Source organism: Cherax quadricarinatus, chromosome 56, assembly GCF_038502225.1.
Source record: "Cherax quadricarinatus isolate ZL_2023a chromosome 56, ASM3850222v1, whole genome shotgun sequence".
Classification (NCBI taxonomy): Eukaryota; Metazoa; Arthropoda; class Malacostraca; order Decapoda; family Parastacidae; genus Cherax; species Cherax quadricarinatus.
Genome location: NC_091347.1, coordinates 7,976,834 through 7,998,530, shown reverse-complemented (window position 1 = coordinate 7,998,530; position 21,697 = coordinate 7,976,834). Strand labels below are relative to the sequence as shown.

The 21,697-nt window shown below is 39.7% G+C and overlaps 1 protein-coding gene across 1 annotated transcript in view; it reads right to left on the bottom strand.

Moving 5' to 3' along the window:
* The window catches only part of LOC128700671 (neurotrimin-like), a 388,655-nt gene that overhangs the window by 23,698 nt on the left and 343,260 nt on the right, over window positions 1–21,697 (bottom strand). Inside the window, exon 5 of the mRNA XM_053793960.2 lies at window positions 6,168–6,295. Coding sequence (XP_053649935.2) covers window positions 6,168–6,295 — 128 coding nt within the window. The remainder of the gene's footprint in view (window positions 1–6,167; window positions 6,296–21,697) is intronic.

The following is a 21,697-nucleotide window of genomic DNA, read 5'->3' as shown; positions in this document are numbered from 1 at the left end:
TACCTCTTCTACTCTCTACCCCTCCCTCTTGCCCTCTTTTCTCCTCCCTCTACCCCTCTCCTCCTCTCTCTACTTTTCTTCCCCTATGTATACCACTCTCCTCTCTCTCCCACTCTCATTCCCTTCTACCACTCTACTCCCATTTCTTTCCCACTCTCCCCCTCCCCTACCTCCTATCACCCCTCTACCTCTATTTCCTTTCCATTCTTATCACCTCTAGGACTCTCCTTCTTCCCCTCTATCTTTCCCTCTCTCTTCTCCTTCCTCTCCCACTTCCGGAGGGAGAGGGGTAATTTGGGACTAGTTTGGGACGGCCAACTCTCTTCTCTTCCCTCCCCCCTTTCTGTTCCCTCCCCTCTTTCTGCCCCTTCCTCTTATCCTTTCGGTGAGGGTTGGCCATAAGTCAGCAGCTGCTGCAAAGATAAGATTACCACATTATTCATACGTGACGCGCGGGAGGTGAGGGGTTGAGGGGAAAATGAGGGGTTGAGGGGATAATAAAGGGTTGAGGGGAACATGAGGGGTTGAGGGGAAAATAAAGGGTTGAGGGGAGAATAAGGGGTTGAGGGGAAAATGAGGGGTTGAGGGGAAAATGAGGGGTTGAGGGGAGAATAAAGGGTTGAGGGGAAAATGAGGGGTTGAGAAGAAAATGAAGGGTTGAGGGGAGAATAAGGGGTTGAGGGGAAAATGAGGGGTTGAGGGGAAAATGAGGGGTTGAGGGAAAATGAGAAGTCGAATGGAAATGAGGGTTGATGGGAATTGAGGGACTAAGGAGAAATGCAGGGTTGAGGGAAGTAAGGGTTTGAGGAGAAATAATGGGTTGAGGGAAATAATGTTTGAGGGAGTAAGGGGAAATGAGGTGAGGAGATGAGGTGAGAAAGATGAAGGAATGTGGAATAAGGAAGGTGAAGGAGGCATACGAGAGGTGAAGGAGGCATGAAGAAGGTGAAGGAGGCATAAGGAAGGTGAAGGAGGCATAAGGAAGGTGAAGGAGGCATAAGGAAGGTGAAGTAGGCATAAGGAAGGTGAAGTAGGCATAAGGAAGGAAAAGTAGGCATAAGGAATGAAAAAGTAGGCATAAGGAATGAAAAGTAGGCATAAGGAAGGAAAAGTAGGTATAAGGAAGGAAAAGTAGGCATAAGGAAGGAAAAGTAGGCATAAGGTAGGTGGAGAAGGCATAAGGAAGGTGAAGGAGGCATAAGGAAGGAAAAGTAGGCATAAGGAATGAAAAGTAGGCATAAGGAAGGAAAAGTAGGCATAAGGTAGGTGGAGGAGGCATAAGGAAGGTGAAGGAGGCATAAGGAAGGAAAAGTAGGCATAAGGAAGGAAAAGTAGGCATAAGGAAGGAAAAGTAGGCATAAGGAAGGAAAAGTAGGCATAAGGAAGGAAAAGTAGGCATAAGGGAGGAAAAGTAGGCATAAGGGAGGAAAAGTAGGCATAAGGAAGGTGAAGTAGGGATAAGGAAGGTGAAGTAGGGATAAGGAAGGTGAAGTAGGGATAAGGAAGGTGAAGTAGGGATAAGGAAGGTGAGAGAAAACTCAGCATTCCATGTAACACAGAGAACAAAAGAAATGTACCGGATATAGATCAAGGAATAAATCGATAAAAAAAGGCGAGTGGAAGAACAAGGGATGAAGTGGATTTTCCAAATGGCGACACGGAAGGGCAGGGAAAATCGCGAAATAGTTTCGACACAATCCGGATTACCTTCCAGGGTTCCCAAGGCTGCTGCAACAATCCGCGAATTTTCCCGCAGTTCTGGCGAACCTCGCTGCCTTGCTTGCTTCTTTAATTTCTTTGTTGCTGCTGTTGACGAGCCTGCTCGACGCCTCCTCGGAAGGGGAGGGGGTTTTAAATATATTCCCCCCTCACCCCTTACCCTATTCTGGGATATTTTATACCACGTGGAACTTTTTTTTTTTTCGTCCCCAGTTACTGGAAATTAGCGAGAATTTTTTTTTCTACGTCACTGTTGTGCATTTTGACAAATCCGCTGTCTTATATTGCTACTACAAAATTTCCATATAATTTCTGATCCTTGTATACTAACTATTGACTATTTTAAATAGTTTGGTTATATTTTAAGTTTATTATTAATGTAGACTATTTTATAAATGAACCTGATGAATTTACACAAGGATATTTTATAAGTGTAGCCTATATTAATGTTGTAAAATATAGTTTTGCATCTATCGGATTTTTTTTTTTACTTAGGTTCGGTAGCCAGTAACTGGAGGAGCCACACACTCACCAGCACTTGTACTCTCGTTGTGTTACCTCGACTCCACGAGTCATCATGATAGTGATGACTCGTAGATACAACGTCATCTTATCATTATGATAGTGATGACTCACAGATAAATCTTATCTTGTCATCATGATGTAGTACCTGTAAGTCATCACTATCATGATGACAAGATGACGTAGTATCTGTGAGTCATCGCTAACATGATGACAAGATGACGTAGTATCTGTGAGTCATTGCTAACATGATGACAAGATGACGTTGTATCTGTGAGTCATCACTATCATGATAAGATGACGTAGTATCTGTGAGTCATCGCTAACACGATAACAAGATGACGTAGTATCTGTGAGTCATCGCTAACACGATAACGTTGTATCTGTGAGTCATCACTATCATGATGACAAGATGACGTTGTCTGTGAGTTACAACTGTCATCTTGTCATCATGATAGTGATGACTGTCACACCCAGTCTTCAATATATTTAAATCTTTCTCATTCATTAACAAACCTATTTTAGCAGTTTGTTGCTACTCTACTGCGCCTTCTCTTTCCTCACGTTCTGTTACACTCGTGTTTATAATCGTATTATGAGGACAGCACTAAACTCGTAAGGGTCATACATTGTGTGGGTACATCTGCAGCTTTCATTCCCGCATCCATTCTGTATTTACATCTTTCACTTTAGCGACTAAACTCGAAAGATTTATTCTCTCATATTTTCCACTATCTCGTACCCTTTATTAATAGGAATTGCTCACGCTTTTTGCTAATCCTTTGGTGCTTTCCCTTCTTTCATTACATAAACTAAAACGTAACATCTATTCCAACATTTTATCCTTATCTGGTTTCAAAATTTCAATCTTAAAACCTTTCCCTACAGCTGTTTTTTTTTTCTCTCAGCGTACCTACTAATTCACTCAGTTGCTACGTACTCGCTACTGTCTCTTCATATATATCCTCTTATTATACATTTTTATTATCTATCTGAAGGATGCAATGTTGACCGCCTGTCTAGTCATAACCATATAGTTCTTAAAGTATTTTTCTCATCTTTACAATACCTCAACTGTTGTGTCCAGCATTTCACTTTTTTTTCCTAACGGATTCATTTGATTAATTTTTTCCTCAGTGTTCCAAAAATTATTTCGTATTATCCACAAATTTTGATTGCATTGGCTTCTATAGTGATAACATCTTTTTTTTCATTCACCACTTTTCTCTACATGTTTTCTTATCACTTACATACTGTCAAAGCTTCTCATCATCGAATATTGTTCCTTATCAAGTCACAAATGATTTTTTTTTTAGTTTTTCACGTATCCTTATGTAACAAACTACGGCTGTACACTGACACCGAAGTCTTGAAGGACAAGATATTTCCCGAATCTTTCTTGTCTGCCTCTGCTGATCACTGACACGGAAGTCTTGAATGACAAGATATTTCCTGAACCTTCCTTGTCTGCCTCTGGTGATCACTGACACGGAAGTCTTGAATGACAAGATATTTCCTGAATCTTTCTTGTCTGCCTCTAACAAACATCACTTCTAAGAATGATTCAAATTTTAAGTAATATTTTTCCTTAATTCATTCGCTTTTCTTTGAAGCTAACGATAAAGTTCTGCAAATATTCTTCCACCTGTCGCTTACGCTATCTACCTGCAAGTGCTCTCATCGACTGTGTAAAACCTGTGTTATAAAATACCTTCCTCTCAATCTTTTATTACCCAGACAGTTCTAGGTTCGCACCTTATTTTTCCTCCTTGTTTATCTTTCCCATTTTCATTTTATCTTACTAAATATCTTTCTCAGAATATGTAAGTAATATTAGATCCAAACTTTGCTACTACAGCTTCTACAACAATACCTGTAGAAGCATATGACTATCTAAACATTCTCTAAGAGCTGTCTAGCCACTATTGTACCCACATGCACCAATACATGCTTTTACCCGCTTCATATATCCCACACCAATCTTTTCTATAATTATTCATTAACCTTTACTGCCATTTCATCTTCAGTTCTCAGATAAACCAGACTTAGTACCATGAAGTCTTTTTTGTCACTTGTTTTCTGTTATGGTACTGGACACAGTTTTACTCGTGATAACCCTTAGTTCTCTGTTAATATCTGTATTTCATCCATGCTCCTTAAAAATGTTGCAGTGTTATGTGAATATAAAAATCATTAAAGTAACTCATCTTCAAAATTTTCTAACTTTTACATTAGATTATTATATATAAACTATATTACACGTATAAAAACCAGCTTTCTCTCCCTTCATGGCAATTTAATCGCCTCATACGAAATTTCTTCGGGAAAATTTGAAAGTTCTCAAAAAAAAAGAGCCACTCCTATGAAACCTATAGAATAACAAAGATGAGTTCATAATAAATGTGAAATAGACTTACGTACCTGTCTACGTCTTGTCTGTATCACTATACCATTTCTCAGAGAGAGGAAAGTTTACCTATACTTTCAAGGTAAAACATATTTAAGAAGCGTAGTATTTCCCTGCACGGTAGTTGCCTAGTAAATTACTACCTTTTCATAGTTTGTATTATCATTGCTCGATAAGATTAATGACGAATACGATTTAAGCTTTTCTACGATTACTCGAAGATCATTGATGCTGTATATCGATCTTCACCACAAGTCTAGAATACTTTAAATCTCTAAAATAAAATGCATACCTTAGAATATATACACCTTTGAGTGTATATATATCCCGACATGTAGCAAATTATTTCTCTAGTTTTATTATAACTATAATGTAAAATAATTATAGATTATACCGAAAATGAATGTTAGAATTATTATCCATAATTATAGTACACAAGTAAGCTACATTAAAATTAGAAGCCGCTGCAACTGAATGTTCTATTTTACCTAAAAGGCAATACTATCATCCCTCTTAGCGATGATAAAAATTTACTCAATAATTATAGACATTATATTAATAAGGTTTCTTTCATTCAGAAACAACAGTTAAACTCTAAGTCTGCAGTGTTCAGTAATTAGTACAGTTAGAGGCTGCTGTTGTAAATGATCGTACCTGATTTAGATTCAGAATTGTAGATGGCCATTACGATGTTAGCAATGAATGTGTGTGTGTGTTTGTCACTGCATATTTTGACGAATATATATATCTTCATGCATGAATACGTGTAAAGATGAATATCTACGTTTATATATAATATATATATATATATATATATATATATATATATATATATATATATATATATATTTATATATATATATATATATATATATATATATATATATATATATATATATATATATATATATATATATATATATATATTAACAAGTCGGCAGTCTCCCACGGAGGCAGGGTGACCCAAAAAGAAAGAAAATCCCCAAAAAGAAAATACTTTCATCATTCAACACTTTCACCTCACTCACACATAATCACTGTTTTTGCAGAGGTGGTCAGAATACAAAAGTTTAGAAGTATATACGTATAAAGATACACAACATATCCCTCCAAACTGCCAATATCCCAAACCTCTCCTTTAAAGTGCAGGCATTGTATTTCCCATTTCCAGGACTCAATTCCGGCTATATAAAATAACCGGTTTCCCTGAATCCCTTCACTAAATATTACCCTGCTCACACTCCAACAGCTCGTCAGGTCCCAAATACCATTCGGCTTTATTCACTCCTCTCTAACACGCTTAGGCACGCTTACTGGAAGTCCAAGCCCCTCACCCACAAAACCTCCTTTACCCCCTCCCTCCAACCTTTTCGAGGACGACCCTATCCCACTTTAATCCCTATAAACCCATATTTGTTATTAAAGTATCTTTGATGCTTTGGTGGTAAAGCGACCAGATGAGTAGGAGGGAGGATGTAAGAAAGAGAAAAAGGAAGATGGGTAGAAATGAAGTTATCACCTTATCGTCGTGGTACCAGAAGATGAAGGCAGGAGGCTCGGGGCTGTACTTTACACTACACGTTAGAGCCAGACGGCTGCCAGTGTTGATGTAGACGTCAGGACCACCTATGATCACCGTCTCCGGCTCTGTGTCGGGAAGAGAAACCTCTAGTCACACACTAGCAAATGAAACGCTGGAAATGAGGTGTGAAATATGTGAGTTCATTGTGGTAATGAGGAGTAAAGGAAGACACAAATGCTCAGAAATTAGGAGCGAAGCAAATGATAAAAAAACACATGGAAATGTGGAGAAAATGGTAAACACAAAGCAGAAAACTGCACGAGCAACGCTGCCTTGACAATTAAGGCGAAAACTGTGAATTTACTCATTACATGGATAACGGAACACATTTCGATGTATACTGAAGCTATCTAATCTGAAACGATTTTTCTGTTTTGAGCCCACCGATAGGTTATGCACATTTCGCAATATTTAGTGGGTTCTACAATGAACACGCGTCATATTTTGGATCATTGGGGGAAAAGCATTTCTGGGGGTTAACAAAGAAGGGTAACTTAGCCTTACCTAAATTAGAAGTTAAATTTTAGCTTACTTTAGATTGAGTAACGTTTGGTTTTTGGTTACAAAAAAAATATCTCCATAGGCCCAAAATACAAGTGTTTCCATTGCACATACAGTTCAATTTTAGAGACTAAATAAAGTATATTACCTGTATATTTACGATTGCCTTGGGCATTGTTCCAGCTTCCTTAACAAACGAATTTACTTAAAAAAAAAACAAAAGATTCTTCCCACTGTCATTTTGTACATATATGCTCAAATGTATACCCCGTTCATGTATCTTAAAATTTACTTCGATACTGTATAGAAAATGAGGATTCTAAACACCTCACCCATCACTATAAATCTCTATAAACTACCTATACTACTAATATTTATTTTCTGCTTAACACAAAGCACAGAGCGGCACAAGTTACGAAATTAACAGTTAAGGAGACTTGGAATCACTGGGTGCTTATATCATCTATACTTTATTTTTTGTAACTCTGAAAGAATCTTTAAGGAGCAAATACAATATATAAAGTGGAAAAACATGTAGTGAGTTTTTTGACAGCACTTGTTAGATAACAGAGCCCGAGACGTGCCAGAGAGAACACAACCGAAGTCTCCTGCAAGTCCGAATTGTTTTTCTCTTTGGCTTTGACAGCACCGTGTGCAGAAAATGCAACCTCACGAAGATACGTGGACACAAATATCGTCAGAATCCGTACTGCTTAATGTGAGGTTTGAAATCCTCTGCTGAGAAGTTAAACTTCAGCTCAAGAAACTCTTCTGCACTTCTTCCGAAACTTCAGCTACTTCACATTAGAATGGGTTCCTGGTGAATTTCCAGGCCTTGCACTTTTCGTCCAAAAGTATGAGGTTTACCTAAATTTGTTCACCTATAGTGGAATTTCACATTTCGATTGACGTAGTTCAAAATACCGCAAGACAAGCAAACACACGTCTTGGCTTTAACCTTCTGCTGACCAAAATTCTTAAATTTTTCTTGCATTCACTTTGACTAAGATCTTCATTGTTTAGCATATAAATGCCATAGTTATTTCCTTTCCCTAGGATTAGAACCTAGGAAAAGGTCATTCTGTAACATTCTAGTGTGCAAATAAGAGAGGAATTGAAAAGAACACTGACAGAATGTTTCAGAAATGGGTTACAGGAACAAGAGGTCATAAAGGATGTTAGGAAGTATTTCTTAAACCTTAATGTTGTCATGAATTGGAACAATCTGGAGAGTGAAGTAGAGGCGAGATCCATACATAGCTTTAAGAAGAGATACGATAAAGCCTTTGTCAAACTTGCTGACGTCGCTATTTATTTCCTCATCAATGTAGTTAATGTAGATCGTGAACAACGTGAATATTGTATAAAAACAACGTTCCATGTATAATGTCAGTTTCCGAAATTGGTTCTGAAACCGGACGCCTATTATCTCTCGTCAGTCAGAGTGGCCAGGATAGGAGAGTGAGGTGTGTTTGGAGGCAGTTCGTGGAGCGCAGCAGCTGGAGCAATTGTCCTAAGACGTCACGATTTTGTGTTTGTAGGGATTTTTTTTGTAAGTATATATCATAGGTTATTTTATTGGTTCAAGTGCTCTCATGTTTACCTGTAAGACCCTAGTGTGGAGAGGCCTATTAAAGTTTTGGGAGAGTACTTGTACAGCCTGCAGGTTGAGCAGCCTGCAGGTTGAGCAGCCTGCAGAAGGGGTGGGGTGTGAGGGAGCCTCCCTGTTTGTATATATGTGAATTGGTGTGTAGTAGAGTAGATAGTATGTTGTATATGTAGGTTTATTTTTTTTTTAACAAGTCGGCCGTCTCCCACCGAGGCAGGGTGACCCAAAAAGAAAATACTTTCATCATTATTCAACACTTTCACCTCACTCGCACATAATCACTGTTTTTGCAGAGGTGCTCAGAACGCAAGTTTAGAAGCATATACGTATAAAGATACACAACATATCCCTCCAAACTGCTAATATCCCGAAAACTTCCTTTAGAGTACAGGCATTGTACTTCCCATTTCCAGGACTCAAGTCCGGCTATATAAAAATAACCGGTTTCCCTGAATCCCTTCACTAAATATTACCCTGCTCACACCCCAACAGATTGTCAGGTCTCAAATACCGTTCGTCTCCATTCACTCCTATCGAACACGCTCATGCACGCCTGCTAGAAGTCCAAGCCCCTCGCCCACTAAACCTCCCTTACCTTTTCCTTCCAACCTTTTCGAGGACGACCCCGACCCGGCTTCCTTCCCCTACAGATTTATACGCTCTCCATGTCAGTCTACTTTGATCCACTCTCTCTAAATGACCAAACCACCTCAACAACCCCTCTTCAGCCCTCTGACTAATACTTTTATTAACTCTACACCTTCTTCTAATTTCCACACTCCGAATTTTCTGCATAATATTTACACCACACATTGCCCTTAGACAGGACATCTCCACTGCCTCCAGCCGCCTCCTCGCTGCTGCATTCACAACCCAAGCTTCACACCCATATAAGAGTGTTGGTACTACTATAATTTCATACATTCCCTTCTTTGCCTCCATAGACAACGTTTTTTGTTTCCACACATACCTCAACGCACCACTCACCTTTTTTCCCTCATCAATTCTATGATTAACCTCAACCTTCATAAATCCATCCGCCGACACGTCAACTCCCAAGTATCTGAAAACATTCACTTCTTCCATACTCCTCCTCCCCAATTTGATACAATTTTTCTTTAAATCATTTGATACCCTCATCACCTTACTCTTTTCTATGTTCACTTTTAACTTTCTACCTTTACACACACTCCCAAACTCATCTACTAACCTTTGCATTTTTTCTTTAGAATCTCCCATAAGCACAGTATCATCAGCAAAAAGCAACTGTGTCAATTCCCATTTTGTATTTAATTCCCCATAATTTAATCCCACCCCTCTCCCGAACACCCTAGCATTTACTTCTTTTACAACCCCATCTATAAATATATTAAACAACCATGGTGATATTACACATCCCCAAGACCTACTTTTACCGGGTAGTAGTCTCCCTCTCTTCTAAACACCCTAACCTGAGCCTCACTATCCTCATAAAAACTCTTTACAGCATTTAGTAACTCACTACCTATTCCATATACTTGCAACATCTGCCACATTGCTCCCCTATCCACTCTATCATATGCCTTTTCTAAATCCATAAATGCAACAAAAACTTCGCTACCTTTATCTAAATACTGTTTACATATATGCTTCAATGTAAACACTTGATCTACACATCCCCTACCCACTCTGAAACCTCCTTGCTCATCCGCAATCATACATTCTGACTTGCCTCTAATTCTTTCAATTATAACCCTACCGTACACTTTTCCTGGTATACTCAGTAAACTTATTCCTCTATAATTTTTACAGTCTCTTTTGTCCCCCTTCCCTCTCTCTGCCAATCCCTAGGTACCTTCCCCTCTTTCATACATTTATTAAACAAAAATACCAACCACTCCAACACTATATCATCCCCTGTTTTTAACATTTCTGTCATGATCCCGTCAGTTCCAGCTGCTTTTCTCCCTTTCATTCTACGTAATGCCTCACACACCTCCCCCACACTCACATCCTGCTCTTCTTCACTCCTAAAAGATGGTATACCTCCCTGGCCAGTGCATGAAATTACCGCTTCCCTTTCTTCGTCGACATTTAAAAGTTCCTGAAAATATTCTCGCCATCTACCCAAAACCTCCATCTCCCCATTTACTAACTCCCCTACTCTGTTTTTAACTGACAAATCCATACGTTCCCTTATCTTTCTTAACTTGTTTAACTCCAAAATTTTTTATTTTCATTAAAATTTTTTGACAGTGCCTCTCCCACTCTATCATCTGCTCTCCTTTTGCACTCTCTCACCACTCTTCACCTTTCTTTTATTCTCCATATACTCTACTCTTCTTATAACACTTCTGCTTTGTAAAAAAAACTCTCATAAGCTACCTTTTTCTCTTTTATTACACCCTTTACTTCATCATTCAACCAGTCGCTCCTCTTTCCTCCTACACCCACCCTCCTATAACCACAAACTTCTGCCTCACATTCTAATACTACATTTTTAAAACTATTCCAACCCTCTTCAACCCCTCTCCCCCTCACTACTCATACTTGCACCAGCCCACCTTTCTTTCAATAGTTGCTTATATCTCACCCGAACTTCCTCCTCCCTTAGTTTATACACTTTCACCTTTCTCTTACTTGTTGTTGCCATTTTCCTCTTTTCCCATCTACCTCTTACTCTAATTGTAGCTACAACTAAATAATGATCCGATATATCAATTGCCCCTCTATAAACGTGTACATCCTGGAGTCTACCCATCAACCTTTTATCCACCAATACATAATCTAACAAACTACTTTCATTACGTGCTATATCATACCTTGTATATTTATTTATCCCCTTCTTCATAAAATATGTATTATTACAAAACCTCTTTCGACACATAGCTCAATTAAAGGCTCCCCATTTTCATTTACCCCTGGCACCCCAAATTTACCTACTACTCCCTCCACAACATTTTTGCCCACTTTAGCATTGAAATCCCCAACCACCATTACTCTCACACTTGGTTCAAAACTCCCTACGCATTCACTCAACATTTCCCAAAATCTCTCTCTCTCTCTCTCTCTCCTCTACAATTCTCTCTTCTCCAGGTGCATATACGCTTACTATAACCCACTTTTCATATCCAACCTTTATTTTACTCCACATAATCCTTGAATTAATACATTCGTAGTCCCTCTTTTCCTGCCATAACTTATCCTTCAACATTATTGCTACTCCTTCTTTAGCTCTAACTCTATTTGAAATCCCTGATCTAATCCCATTTATTCCTCTCCACTGAAACTCTCCCACCCCCTTCAACTTTGTTTCACTTAAAGCCAGGACATCCAGCTTCTTTTCATTCATAACATCTACAATCATCTCTTTCTTATCATTTGCACAACATCCACGCACGTTCAGACTTCCCACTTAGACAATTTTCTCTTATTCTTTTTAGTAATTATTACAGGAAAAGGGGTTACTAGCCTATTGTTCCCGGCATTTTAGTTAACTTTTACAACACGCATGGCTTACGGAGGAAAGATTCTTATTCCACTTCCCCATGGATATAAAAGGAAAAGTAATAAGACCAAGAACTATTAAGATAAAATCAAAGAAATCTCAGATGAGTGTGTATAAATAAACATGTACATGTATATTATTGTAACCACAAAGGAGTGGTATTGATTAATAACAATACTGCGCTAGCCAAGGATTCGAACCCATGTTGTACTGGCCTGCCTCATGGTAAGCGAGAACCACATGACGCTTTAAACCACAGGACCACCCAACCCTACAAGACTGGTGCAGCCAGAGAGCAGCTAGCTGTTGGGCCACCATCCGAGGGCATACGGAGGTGTGGGAGCTTCTAAGCTAATTTCATTCTCATCCCCGTTTTGTGTACTAGCCTCACGAGCAGTATTTATATATTATTGTAACCACGAACGGGTGGTATTGATCAATAACAACACTGCTCGTGAGGCTAGTACACCAAACAGGGATGAGAATGAAATTAGCTTAGAAGCTCCCACACCTCCATATGCCCTCGGATATCGGCCCAACAGCTAGCTGTGCTCTGGCTGCACCAGTCTTGTAGGGTTGGGTGGTCCTGTGGTTTAAAGCGTCATGTGGTTCTCGCTTACCATGAGGCAGGCCAGTACAACATGGGTTCGAATCCTTGGCTAGCGCAGTGTTGTTATTGATGTACATATATGTGTAGTGTGACCTAAGTATAAGTAGCAAGACGTACCTGTAATGCATATTTTTGAGACAGACAAAAGACACCAGCGATCCTACCATCATGTAAAACAATTACAGGCATTCGTTTTACACTCACTTGGCAGGACGGTAGTACCTCCCTGGGTGGTTGCTGTCTACCAACTTACTACCTAGAGTTTACTATTATAGGCAGGACGGTAGTACCTCCCTGGGTGGTTGCTGTCTACCAACTTACTACCTAGAGTTTACTAATAAATATATATATATATATATATATATATATATATATATATATATATATATATATATATATATATATATATATATTATTTATTATAACACTGGCCGATTCCCACCAAGGCAGGGTGGCCCAAAAAAGAAAAACTTTCACCATCATTCACTCCATCACTATCTTGCCAGAAGGGTGCTTTACACTACAGTTTTTAAACTGCAACATTAACACCCCTCCTTCAGAGTGCAGGCACTGTACTTCCCATCTCCAGGACTAAAGTCCGGCCTGCCGGTTTCCCTGAACCCCTTCATAAATGTTACTTTGCTCACACTCCAACAGCACGTCAAGTATTAAAAACCATTCGTCTCCATTCACTCCTATCAAACACGCTCACGCACGCCTGCTGGAAGTCCAAGCCCCTCGCACACAAAACCTCCTTTACCCCCTCCCTCCAACCTTTCCTAGGCCGACCCCTACCCCGCCTTCCTTCCACTACAGACTGATACACTCTTGAAGTCATTCTGTTTCGCTCCATTCTCTCTACATGTCCGAACCACCTCAATAACCCTTCCTCAGCCCTCTGGACAACAGTTTTGGTAATCCCGCACCTCCTCCTAACTTCCAAACTACGAATTCTCTGCATTATATTCACACCACACATTGCCCTCAGACATGACATCTCCACTGCCTCCAGCCTTCTCGCTGCAACATTCATCACCCATGCTTCACACCCATATAAGAGTGTTGGTAAAACTATACTCTCATACATTCCCCTCTTTGCCTCCAAGGACCAAGTTCTTTCTCTCCACAGACTCCTAAGTGCACCACTCACCCTTTTCCCCTCATCAGTTCTATGATTCACCTCATCCTTCATAGATCCATCCGCTGACACGTCCACTCCCAAATATCTGAATACATTCACCTCCTCCATACTCTCTCCCTCCAATCTGATATCCAATCTATCATCATTTAATATTTTTGTTATCCTCATAACCTTACTCTTTCCTGTATTCACTTTTAATTTTCTTCTTTTGCACACCCTACCAAATTCATCCACCAATCTCTGCAACTTCTCTTCAGAATCTCCCAAGAGCACAGTGTCATCAGCAAAGAGTAACTGTGACAACTCCCACTTTATGTGTGATTCTTTATCTTTTAACTCCACGCCTCTTGTCAAGACCATCGCATTTACTTCTCTTACAACCCCATCTATAAATATATTAAACAACCACGGTGACACCACACATCCTTGTCTAAGGCCTACTTTTACTGGGAAATAATTTCCCTCTTTCCTATGTACTCTAACTTGAGCCTCACTATCCTCGTAAAAACTCTTCACTGCTTTCAGTAACCTACCTCCTACACCATACACCTGCAACATCTGCCACAATGCCCCCCTATCCACCCTGTCATACGCCTTTTCCAAATCCATAAATGCCACAAAGACCTCTTTAGCCTTATCTAAATACTGTTCACTTATATGTTTCACTGTAAACACCTGGTCCACACACCCCCTACCTTTCCTAAAGCCTCCTTGTTCATCTGCTATCCTATTCTCCGTCTTACTTTTAATTCTTTCAATAATAACTCTACCATACACTTTACCAGGTATACTCAACAGACTTATCCCCCTATAATTTTTGCACTCTCTTTTGTCCCCTTTGCCTTTATACAAAGGAACTATGCATGCTCTCTGCCAATCCCTAGGTACCTTACCCTCTTCCATACATTTATTAAATAATTGCACCAACCACTCCAAAACTATATCCCCACCTGCTTTTAACATTTCTATCTTTATCCCATCAATCCCGGCTGCCTTACCCCCTTTCATTTTACCTACTGCCACACGAACTTCCCCCACACTCACAACTGGCTCTTCCTCACTCCTACAAGATGTTATTCCTCCTTGCCCTATACACGAAATCACAGCTTCCCTAACTTCATCAACATTTAACAATTCCTCAAAATATTCCCTCCATCTTCCCAATACCTCTAACTCTCCATTTAATAACTCTCCTCTCCTATTTTTAACTGACAAATCCATTTGTTCTCTAGGCTTCCTTAACTTGTTAATCTCACTCCAAAACTTTTTCTTATTTTCAACAAAATTTGTTGATAACATCTCACCCACTCTCTCATTTGCTCTCTTTTTACATTGCTTCACCACTCTCTTAACCTCTCTCTTTTTCTCCATATACTCTTCCCTCCTTGCATCACTTCTACTTTGTAAAAACTTCTCATATGCTAACTTTTTCCCACTTACTACTCTCTTTACATCATTCCACCAATCGCTCCTCTTCCCTCCCGCACCCACTTTCCTGTAACCACAAACTTCTGCTGAACACTCTTAACACTACATTTTTAAACCTACCCCATACCTCTTCGACCCCATTGCCTATGCTCTCATTAGCCCATCTATCCTCCAATAGCTGTTTATATCTTTCCCTAACTGCCTCCTCTTTTAGTTTATAAACCTTCACCTCTCTCTTCCCTGATGCTTCTATTCTCCTTGTATCCCATCTACCTTTTACTCTCAGTGTAGCTACAACTAGAAAGTGATCTGATATATCTGTGGCCCCTCTATAAACATGTACATCCTGAAGTCTACTCAACAGTCTTTTATCTACCAATACATAATCCAACAAACTACTGTCATTTCGCCCTACATCATATCTTGTATACTTATTTATCCTCTTTTTCTTAAAATATGTATTACCTATAACTAAACCCCTTTCTATACAATATATACAATATATATGATATATACAATATATATATATATATATATATATATATATATATATATATATATATATATATATATATATATATATATATAAAATTATACATCCTTCGTGACATATATCGTCAGATGATATGCTGATCCTGGTTCTATTTTTTGTGAAAATATTTCTCCCTCTTGGAGATTACAATTCCTCTCATTTTCTTTATGGAGGATTCAACTGCGACTCTCGCTGTAACTTGTTGGAATCTTCATCTTCGTCTGTACCCAGACATAAGTTTAGTTCTGGGCTTCATCATAAAGTATGTGGACCCAAGAATTCTCACTCCGTTGGATATGCGCCACTGCATCTTCATTGGACATAGTAAACAATCTTCTTGACACCGAACATTTTGTCATTGTTATTATCTTCTCCAGTTCTCATCGTCACTGTAGCTCGTGATATTTGGATACTTTCTCGCGCACCATCGTGGGTTTAGCGCTTGATCTTTTATTATAAAAATTTCTCACGCACCTCACTTCTTTTTCATCTTTTCTTACTGACAACTTATTTACTGATGGCTATTTATTTTCCCTCGCATCTATTCTGTTCGCTGTTGGCACTTTCATTGCACACACCTCGGTAACATTCTTAGTAATGGATAACTATAGCGTACTGAACATTTGTCAGTGTTCAGTAATAAACCACATGGAGACAAAAGCACACAAAATTAATTGGTCTGTATATTTCGATCTTCATCTGCGATCCTCTTCAGCAGATACATAAATGAAATGAGAACAAGAATATATAGGGAAGATTGTACCTCACGACATACACGTGAGTGGAGGACGTGTCAGGCACTAGATGGGGTACTTTACACTACAGTTTATAAAACTGCAACATTAACGTGGGTTATTAAACATTCTCACCAGCGTGTAAACTAGTGATCGCCAAAATGTGTTTAGCGATTTGTATTCCCTGGAACGCAAACGAGAGAGATAGATGATAATATACACTGGGAAAATCCTAAAGGAATTAGTAGCAAACTTTCGCACGAAAATCACTCCCTATGAAAGCAAACGACTCGGCAGGAGATGCTACATTCCCCCAATGAAAAGCAAGGGCGAACGAGTACACTACGAGACACTACTGTGTTTTGGCTTCAGATAAACAAGGTCCACTGTACGCCGTGTCATACGGGTTGCTTTGGGAGTTCGTCTTGATCTCAGATCGAAAGTCTACGTGCAATCTGATATTTCTTCCCTCTGTGATCGTCAAGTTGCTCATTCTATTATCTTTTTCTCGTCTTTGGTCTCTCTCAGTCTGTCTGCCGCTTAAAGATTTACTAACGTTAGTAAATCTGGCACTTTCAGTCTTCACCATTCTTTATAACTGCCCTTTAATCTTCACCTTCGCCTCGTAACTACTCTTCACTTTCAGCGTTATTTCCACACACTTAAATTTCATTTCCATCTTCGGAAGTGTCACTAGTTAGAATCTTTCCTTTTCCTGATATCTTGCGTTTTTGCTATGGACACATTTTCCCTCTTTGAGCATTTTCAGTCGCACTCACATATTGTCTTAAACCAGTGGCTCAATGTGAGGTGAGATATGAAACTGATTCTGTGTGATACAGAGACGATAATCAGAAACGACACTTGTCTTAAAACTGCACGCAGTTTATGCTCTATTAACTGCATTGTTATGCCTGGTACTTTATTTGTTGCAGTTACTCTAGTGTACACTACTAATCATCCAGAAATTTGATCCTTCACAGCCCATCTTCCGCCTTCATTGCTGGCAGTTTTGGTCCGGGTTTAGCGCTTCCCAGCGAAAAGAATAACGTAACAGAGTTGGATATCGTCTCTTCAGCAAGCACACATATCTTTTACTAATCCCTAATACTTTATTTTGATGGAAATATCTAACTTGGTCCACACTGTACGATGGGCAGTTTCAGACCTCCCAATACCTCGCATTAGGATACCCAATTACAGCTATTTTCCTAAACTGTCTCAGTACGTTCGAGATTGCTGGCATATTCGTTGGTCCGAGTAAGCGACCAGCAAGCTGTTTCGAATTAAATTACATTTGTGCTCCTGGTCGACCTATTATCACTACGCTGTGGAGTAATGATATTCATTTCACCATGCATTGAACACTGTGAAAATTATTGTTGTAATTATTTAGGCATCTGTTTATTGCATCGTTTATCATAGATCACATACAGTTTATTTCGTTCTCAAAAAACTCCATCTTCAATGCAGACGCTGTGACTTTATGACGTAAGGTGACTTGTATATTAAGTACTTCGTTTACATTACGTCAGCACTGCTGCATATGCACCCATGCGTCATGCAGCGTTCATGACACATGGATTTCATGATTTTTAGGAATGCCGTAATAATTTAGCTCTGAAACATTGCATTTTATTATCGTTGGGGCACTGATATTCTCGGAGAATACGCATTTTGGAGAGGAAAGTTTAGACCTGTTAATGGAAGCTAGAAGACAGGTTGATAAAGACGGGGGTAAATTTAGAAGACGGGTCGGATCTGACCTGTTTTCTGATAGTTTCCTTACCTGACCTGTTTTGAAACTTTGTTCGCAGACTTCATCTTTACCCACCTCTCATTTGTTTATTTTTTCCACAATTGCTTTCTCAGTTATAAGTTGATCCTGGTCAGCGACTGATTAAAACATCGCCAAAAATTTATCTCTTCGAAGACTGGGTTATCTCTGAACTCTTCCAGTCAGGTTTCTGTGATTGGCATTCTACATAAATAATGTTTTATTTATTGACGGTAAATGATGACCATTCCATCGTTACTGTGCTTCTATATTTCGAATAAAGGTTTGTAAACGATTTTAAATCGTGTTCAAATATATATGTAATGTTTTCTGCACTGAAACACATTTCCCAGGTTTGGGACTAGCGCATGTAGAGACAGAGTGAGAGTCAAGAAGAAAGTAATAAAACAGAAGCCTAAAGAAAAAGAATAACAAAGTTCGGAGAGTGAATCACAGATAAGGAAGTTTAAAATTGTCTTCACCAAAGCGTGACTTCAGGACAGACAAATAAAGTCTACGGATGTAGCCAGCCACGTTTAACTTAGTTCATATTGCTTTTGTCTGTTTATTTTTTGTACATATTCTGTCCAGTGTTTCATTGCACACTTATGAACGTAGTCAATAAGAACATTATTTTTTTTTTCTGTAATTTCATTCACCTTCTGGAAGGGAGGAGGAGTTACCTCAGTATAATAATTTGGAGCAACAATATCAAGACATTTTGTGGTTTATAATTACTACGCTACCAGCATCCAATGACCGATTTTTCTCTCTCTCTCGTCCTTTCTTAGTCATTTGGTAATGTACTGAAAAGTCGTAAGTGATCGGTATTCGATCCCAAATTCTGGAATTATCAGTCGTCTTAACCCTTACTCAGACAGGATGGGACTTACACAGATGACAACAAGGAAATGAGTGAAATATTGAAATCCCAGTACGACTCTGTGTTTAGTGAACCACTAATCGGTCTGAGGATCGACGACCCAAATGATTTCTTCATGAATGAGCCTCAAAACTCCATAAATGTATGCCAGATTTCCGACATTACCCTAACTCGGATAGATTTCGAAAAAGCCATTGACAATATGCCTATGCACTCAGCCCCGGGCCCAGACTCGTGGAACTCTGTTTTCATTAAGAACTGCAAGAAACCCCTCTCGCGTGCCCTAAGTACACTATGGAGGAGGAGCTTGGACATGGGTGAAATTCCACAGTCACTTAAAACAACGGATATAGCCCCACTCCATAAAGGTGGCAGCAAAGCATTAGCTAAGAACTATAGACCAATAGCTCTGACATCCCACATCATAAAAATCTTTGAAAGAGTGCTAAGAAGCAGGATTGCAAATCACCTGGATTCCCAAAATCTGCACAATCCAGGGCAACATGGGTTCAGGGCAGGTCGCTCCTGCCTCTCACAACTACTGGATCACTATGACATGGCCTTGGATGCACTGGAAGAAAATCAGAATGCAGATGTAATATACACAGACTTTGCAAAAGCATTTGACAAATGCGATCATGGCGTAATAGCCCATAAAATACGTGCTAAAGGAATAACTGGGAAAGTGGGGAGATGGATCTTCAACTTCCTAACAAATCGAACACAAAGAGTAGTGGTCAACAGAGTTAAATCGGAGGCTGCCATAGTGAAGAGCTCTGTTCCACAAGGCACAGTACTCGCCCCCATCTTATTCCTTATCCTCATATCAGACATAAACAGAGATATACACCACAGCACCGTATCATCCTTTGCGAATGATACTAGGATCTGCATGAGGCTGTCATCCGCTGAGGACGCGGTTAACCTCCAAGAAGATATAAACAAAGTTTTCCAGTGGGCAACGGTAAACAATATGATGTTCAATGAGGACAAATTCCAACTACTCCGTTATGGAAAACTGGAGGAGATAATAACTAGAACAGAGTATACTACTGACTCCGGCCATACAATAGAGCGGAAAAATAATGTAAGGGACCTGGGAGTAGTAATGTCTGAGGATCTCACTTTCAAGGATCACAACAGTGCCACGATCGCACGTGCAAAGAAAATGATAGGATGGATAATGAGAACTTTCAAAACGAGAGATGCCAAGCCCATGATGATCCTTTTCAAATCACTTGTTCTCTCTAGGCTGGAATACTGCTGTACATTAACATCTCCATACAAAGCAGGTGAAATCGCAGATCTAGAGAGTGTACAGAGATCCTTTACTGCACGTATAAGTTCTGTCAAGCACCTTAACTAATGGGAACGCTTGGAAGCACTTGACTTGTACTCGTTGGAACGCAGGAGGGAGAGATATATCATAATCTACACTTGGAAAATCTTGGAAGGAATGGTCCCAAATCTGCACACAGAAATCACTCCCTACGAAAGTAAAAGACTGGGCAGGCGATGCAAAATGCCGCCAATAAAAAGTAGGGGCGCCATTGGTACACTAAGAGAAAACACCATAAGTGTCCGGGGCCTAAAACTGTTCAACAGCCTCCCATCAAGCATTAGGGGAATTGCCAATAAACCCCTGGCTGCCTTCAAGAGAGAGCTGGACAGATACCTAAAGTCAGTGCCGGATCAGCCGGGCTGTGGCTCGTACGTCGGACTGCGTGCGGCCAGCAGTAACAGCCTAGTTGATCAGGCCCTGATCCATCGGGAGGCCTGGTCATGGACCGGGCCGCGGGGGCGTTGATCTCCGGAATAACCTCCAGGTAACCTCCAGGTATGTAGTTGCTGTCTACATCTTACCCTGGATTCTGGTTGGGGGAACCAATGACCCATTTAGTTATTATTCGTAGTGTTGGTAATAGAGAAATAGGACGGTTAATGATCTCATAGCTGGGGCGAAGTGTTTCAGTGGTTTCGGCCGTGTGGCTGGTAAATGTCTCTACGTAACGATGTTTTAGGATAACTTTGAAAGTGAGAGCCAATGATCCTCTGGTGAGCTACCCAGCAGCATCCGCTCACACGTGCTGGACCCATTGGTCTGGCAGGAAATTCAAGCTTACCTCACCGTCTATACAGGAAGGCAACATCTGACACACGAACATGGCACGAAAATATTCGAAAAATTCACGAAACAGCCTGGAGTCATTGTATACATATATTTAAACTTCCACATAATTTACTATTTATAAATGTTATAAATGCTTTAACTCAATGTCATGGTTCACTGCTCAGATTATACTCAACACTAATATTTTTATACTCGATGTATATTTTTTTAGTCATTAATTTCCATGTACATATTGTCTAAATTTTAGCCAAATTTTTATAAGTAATGAATCTTGCACGCAAGATTTATTCCTATAATTGTGTTGTACAGATCTTGAATCCCTGATTTTATTCCAGTTTTCCCCCAGAAAAAAAATTCATTACATTATACAAAGGATTTTAGGACACAGTCCCATAATGTGGTAGTTACTGCTGGTCACATGCTAGGCTACAAGGCTGTGGCAGTTACTGCTGGTCACATGCTAGGCTACAAGGCTGTGGCAGTTACTGCTGGTCACATGCTAGGCTACAAGGCTGTGGCAGTTACTGCTGGTCACATGCTAGGCTACAAGGCTGTGGCAGTTACTGCTGGTCACATGCTAGGCTACAAGACTGTGGCAGTTACTGCTGGACACATGCTAGGCTACAAGACTGTG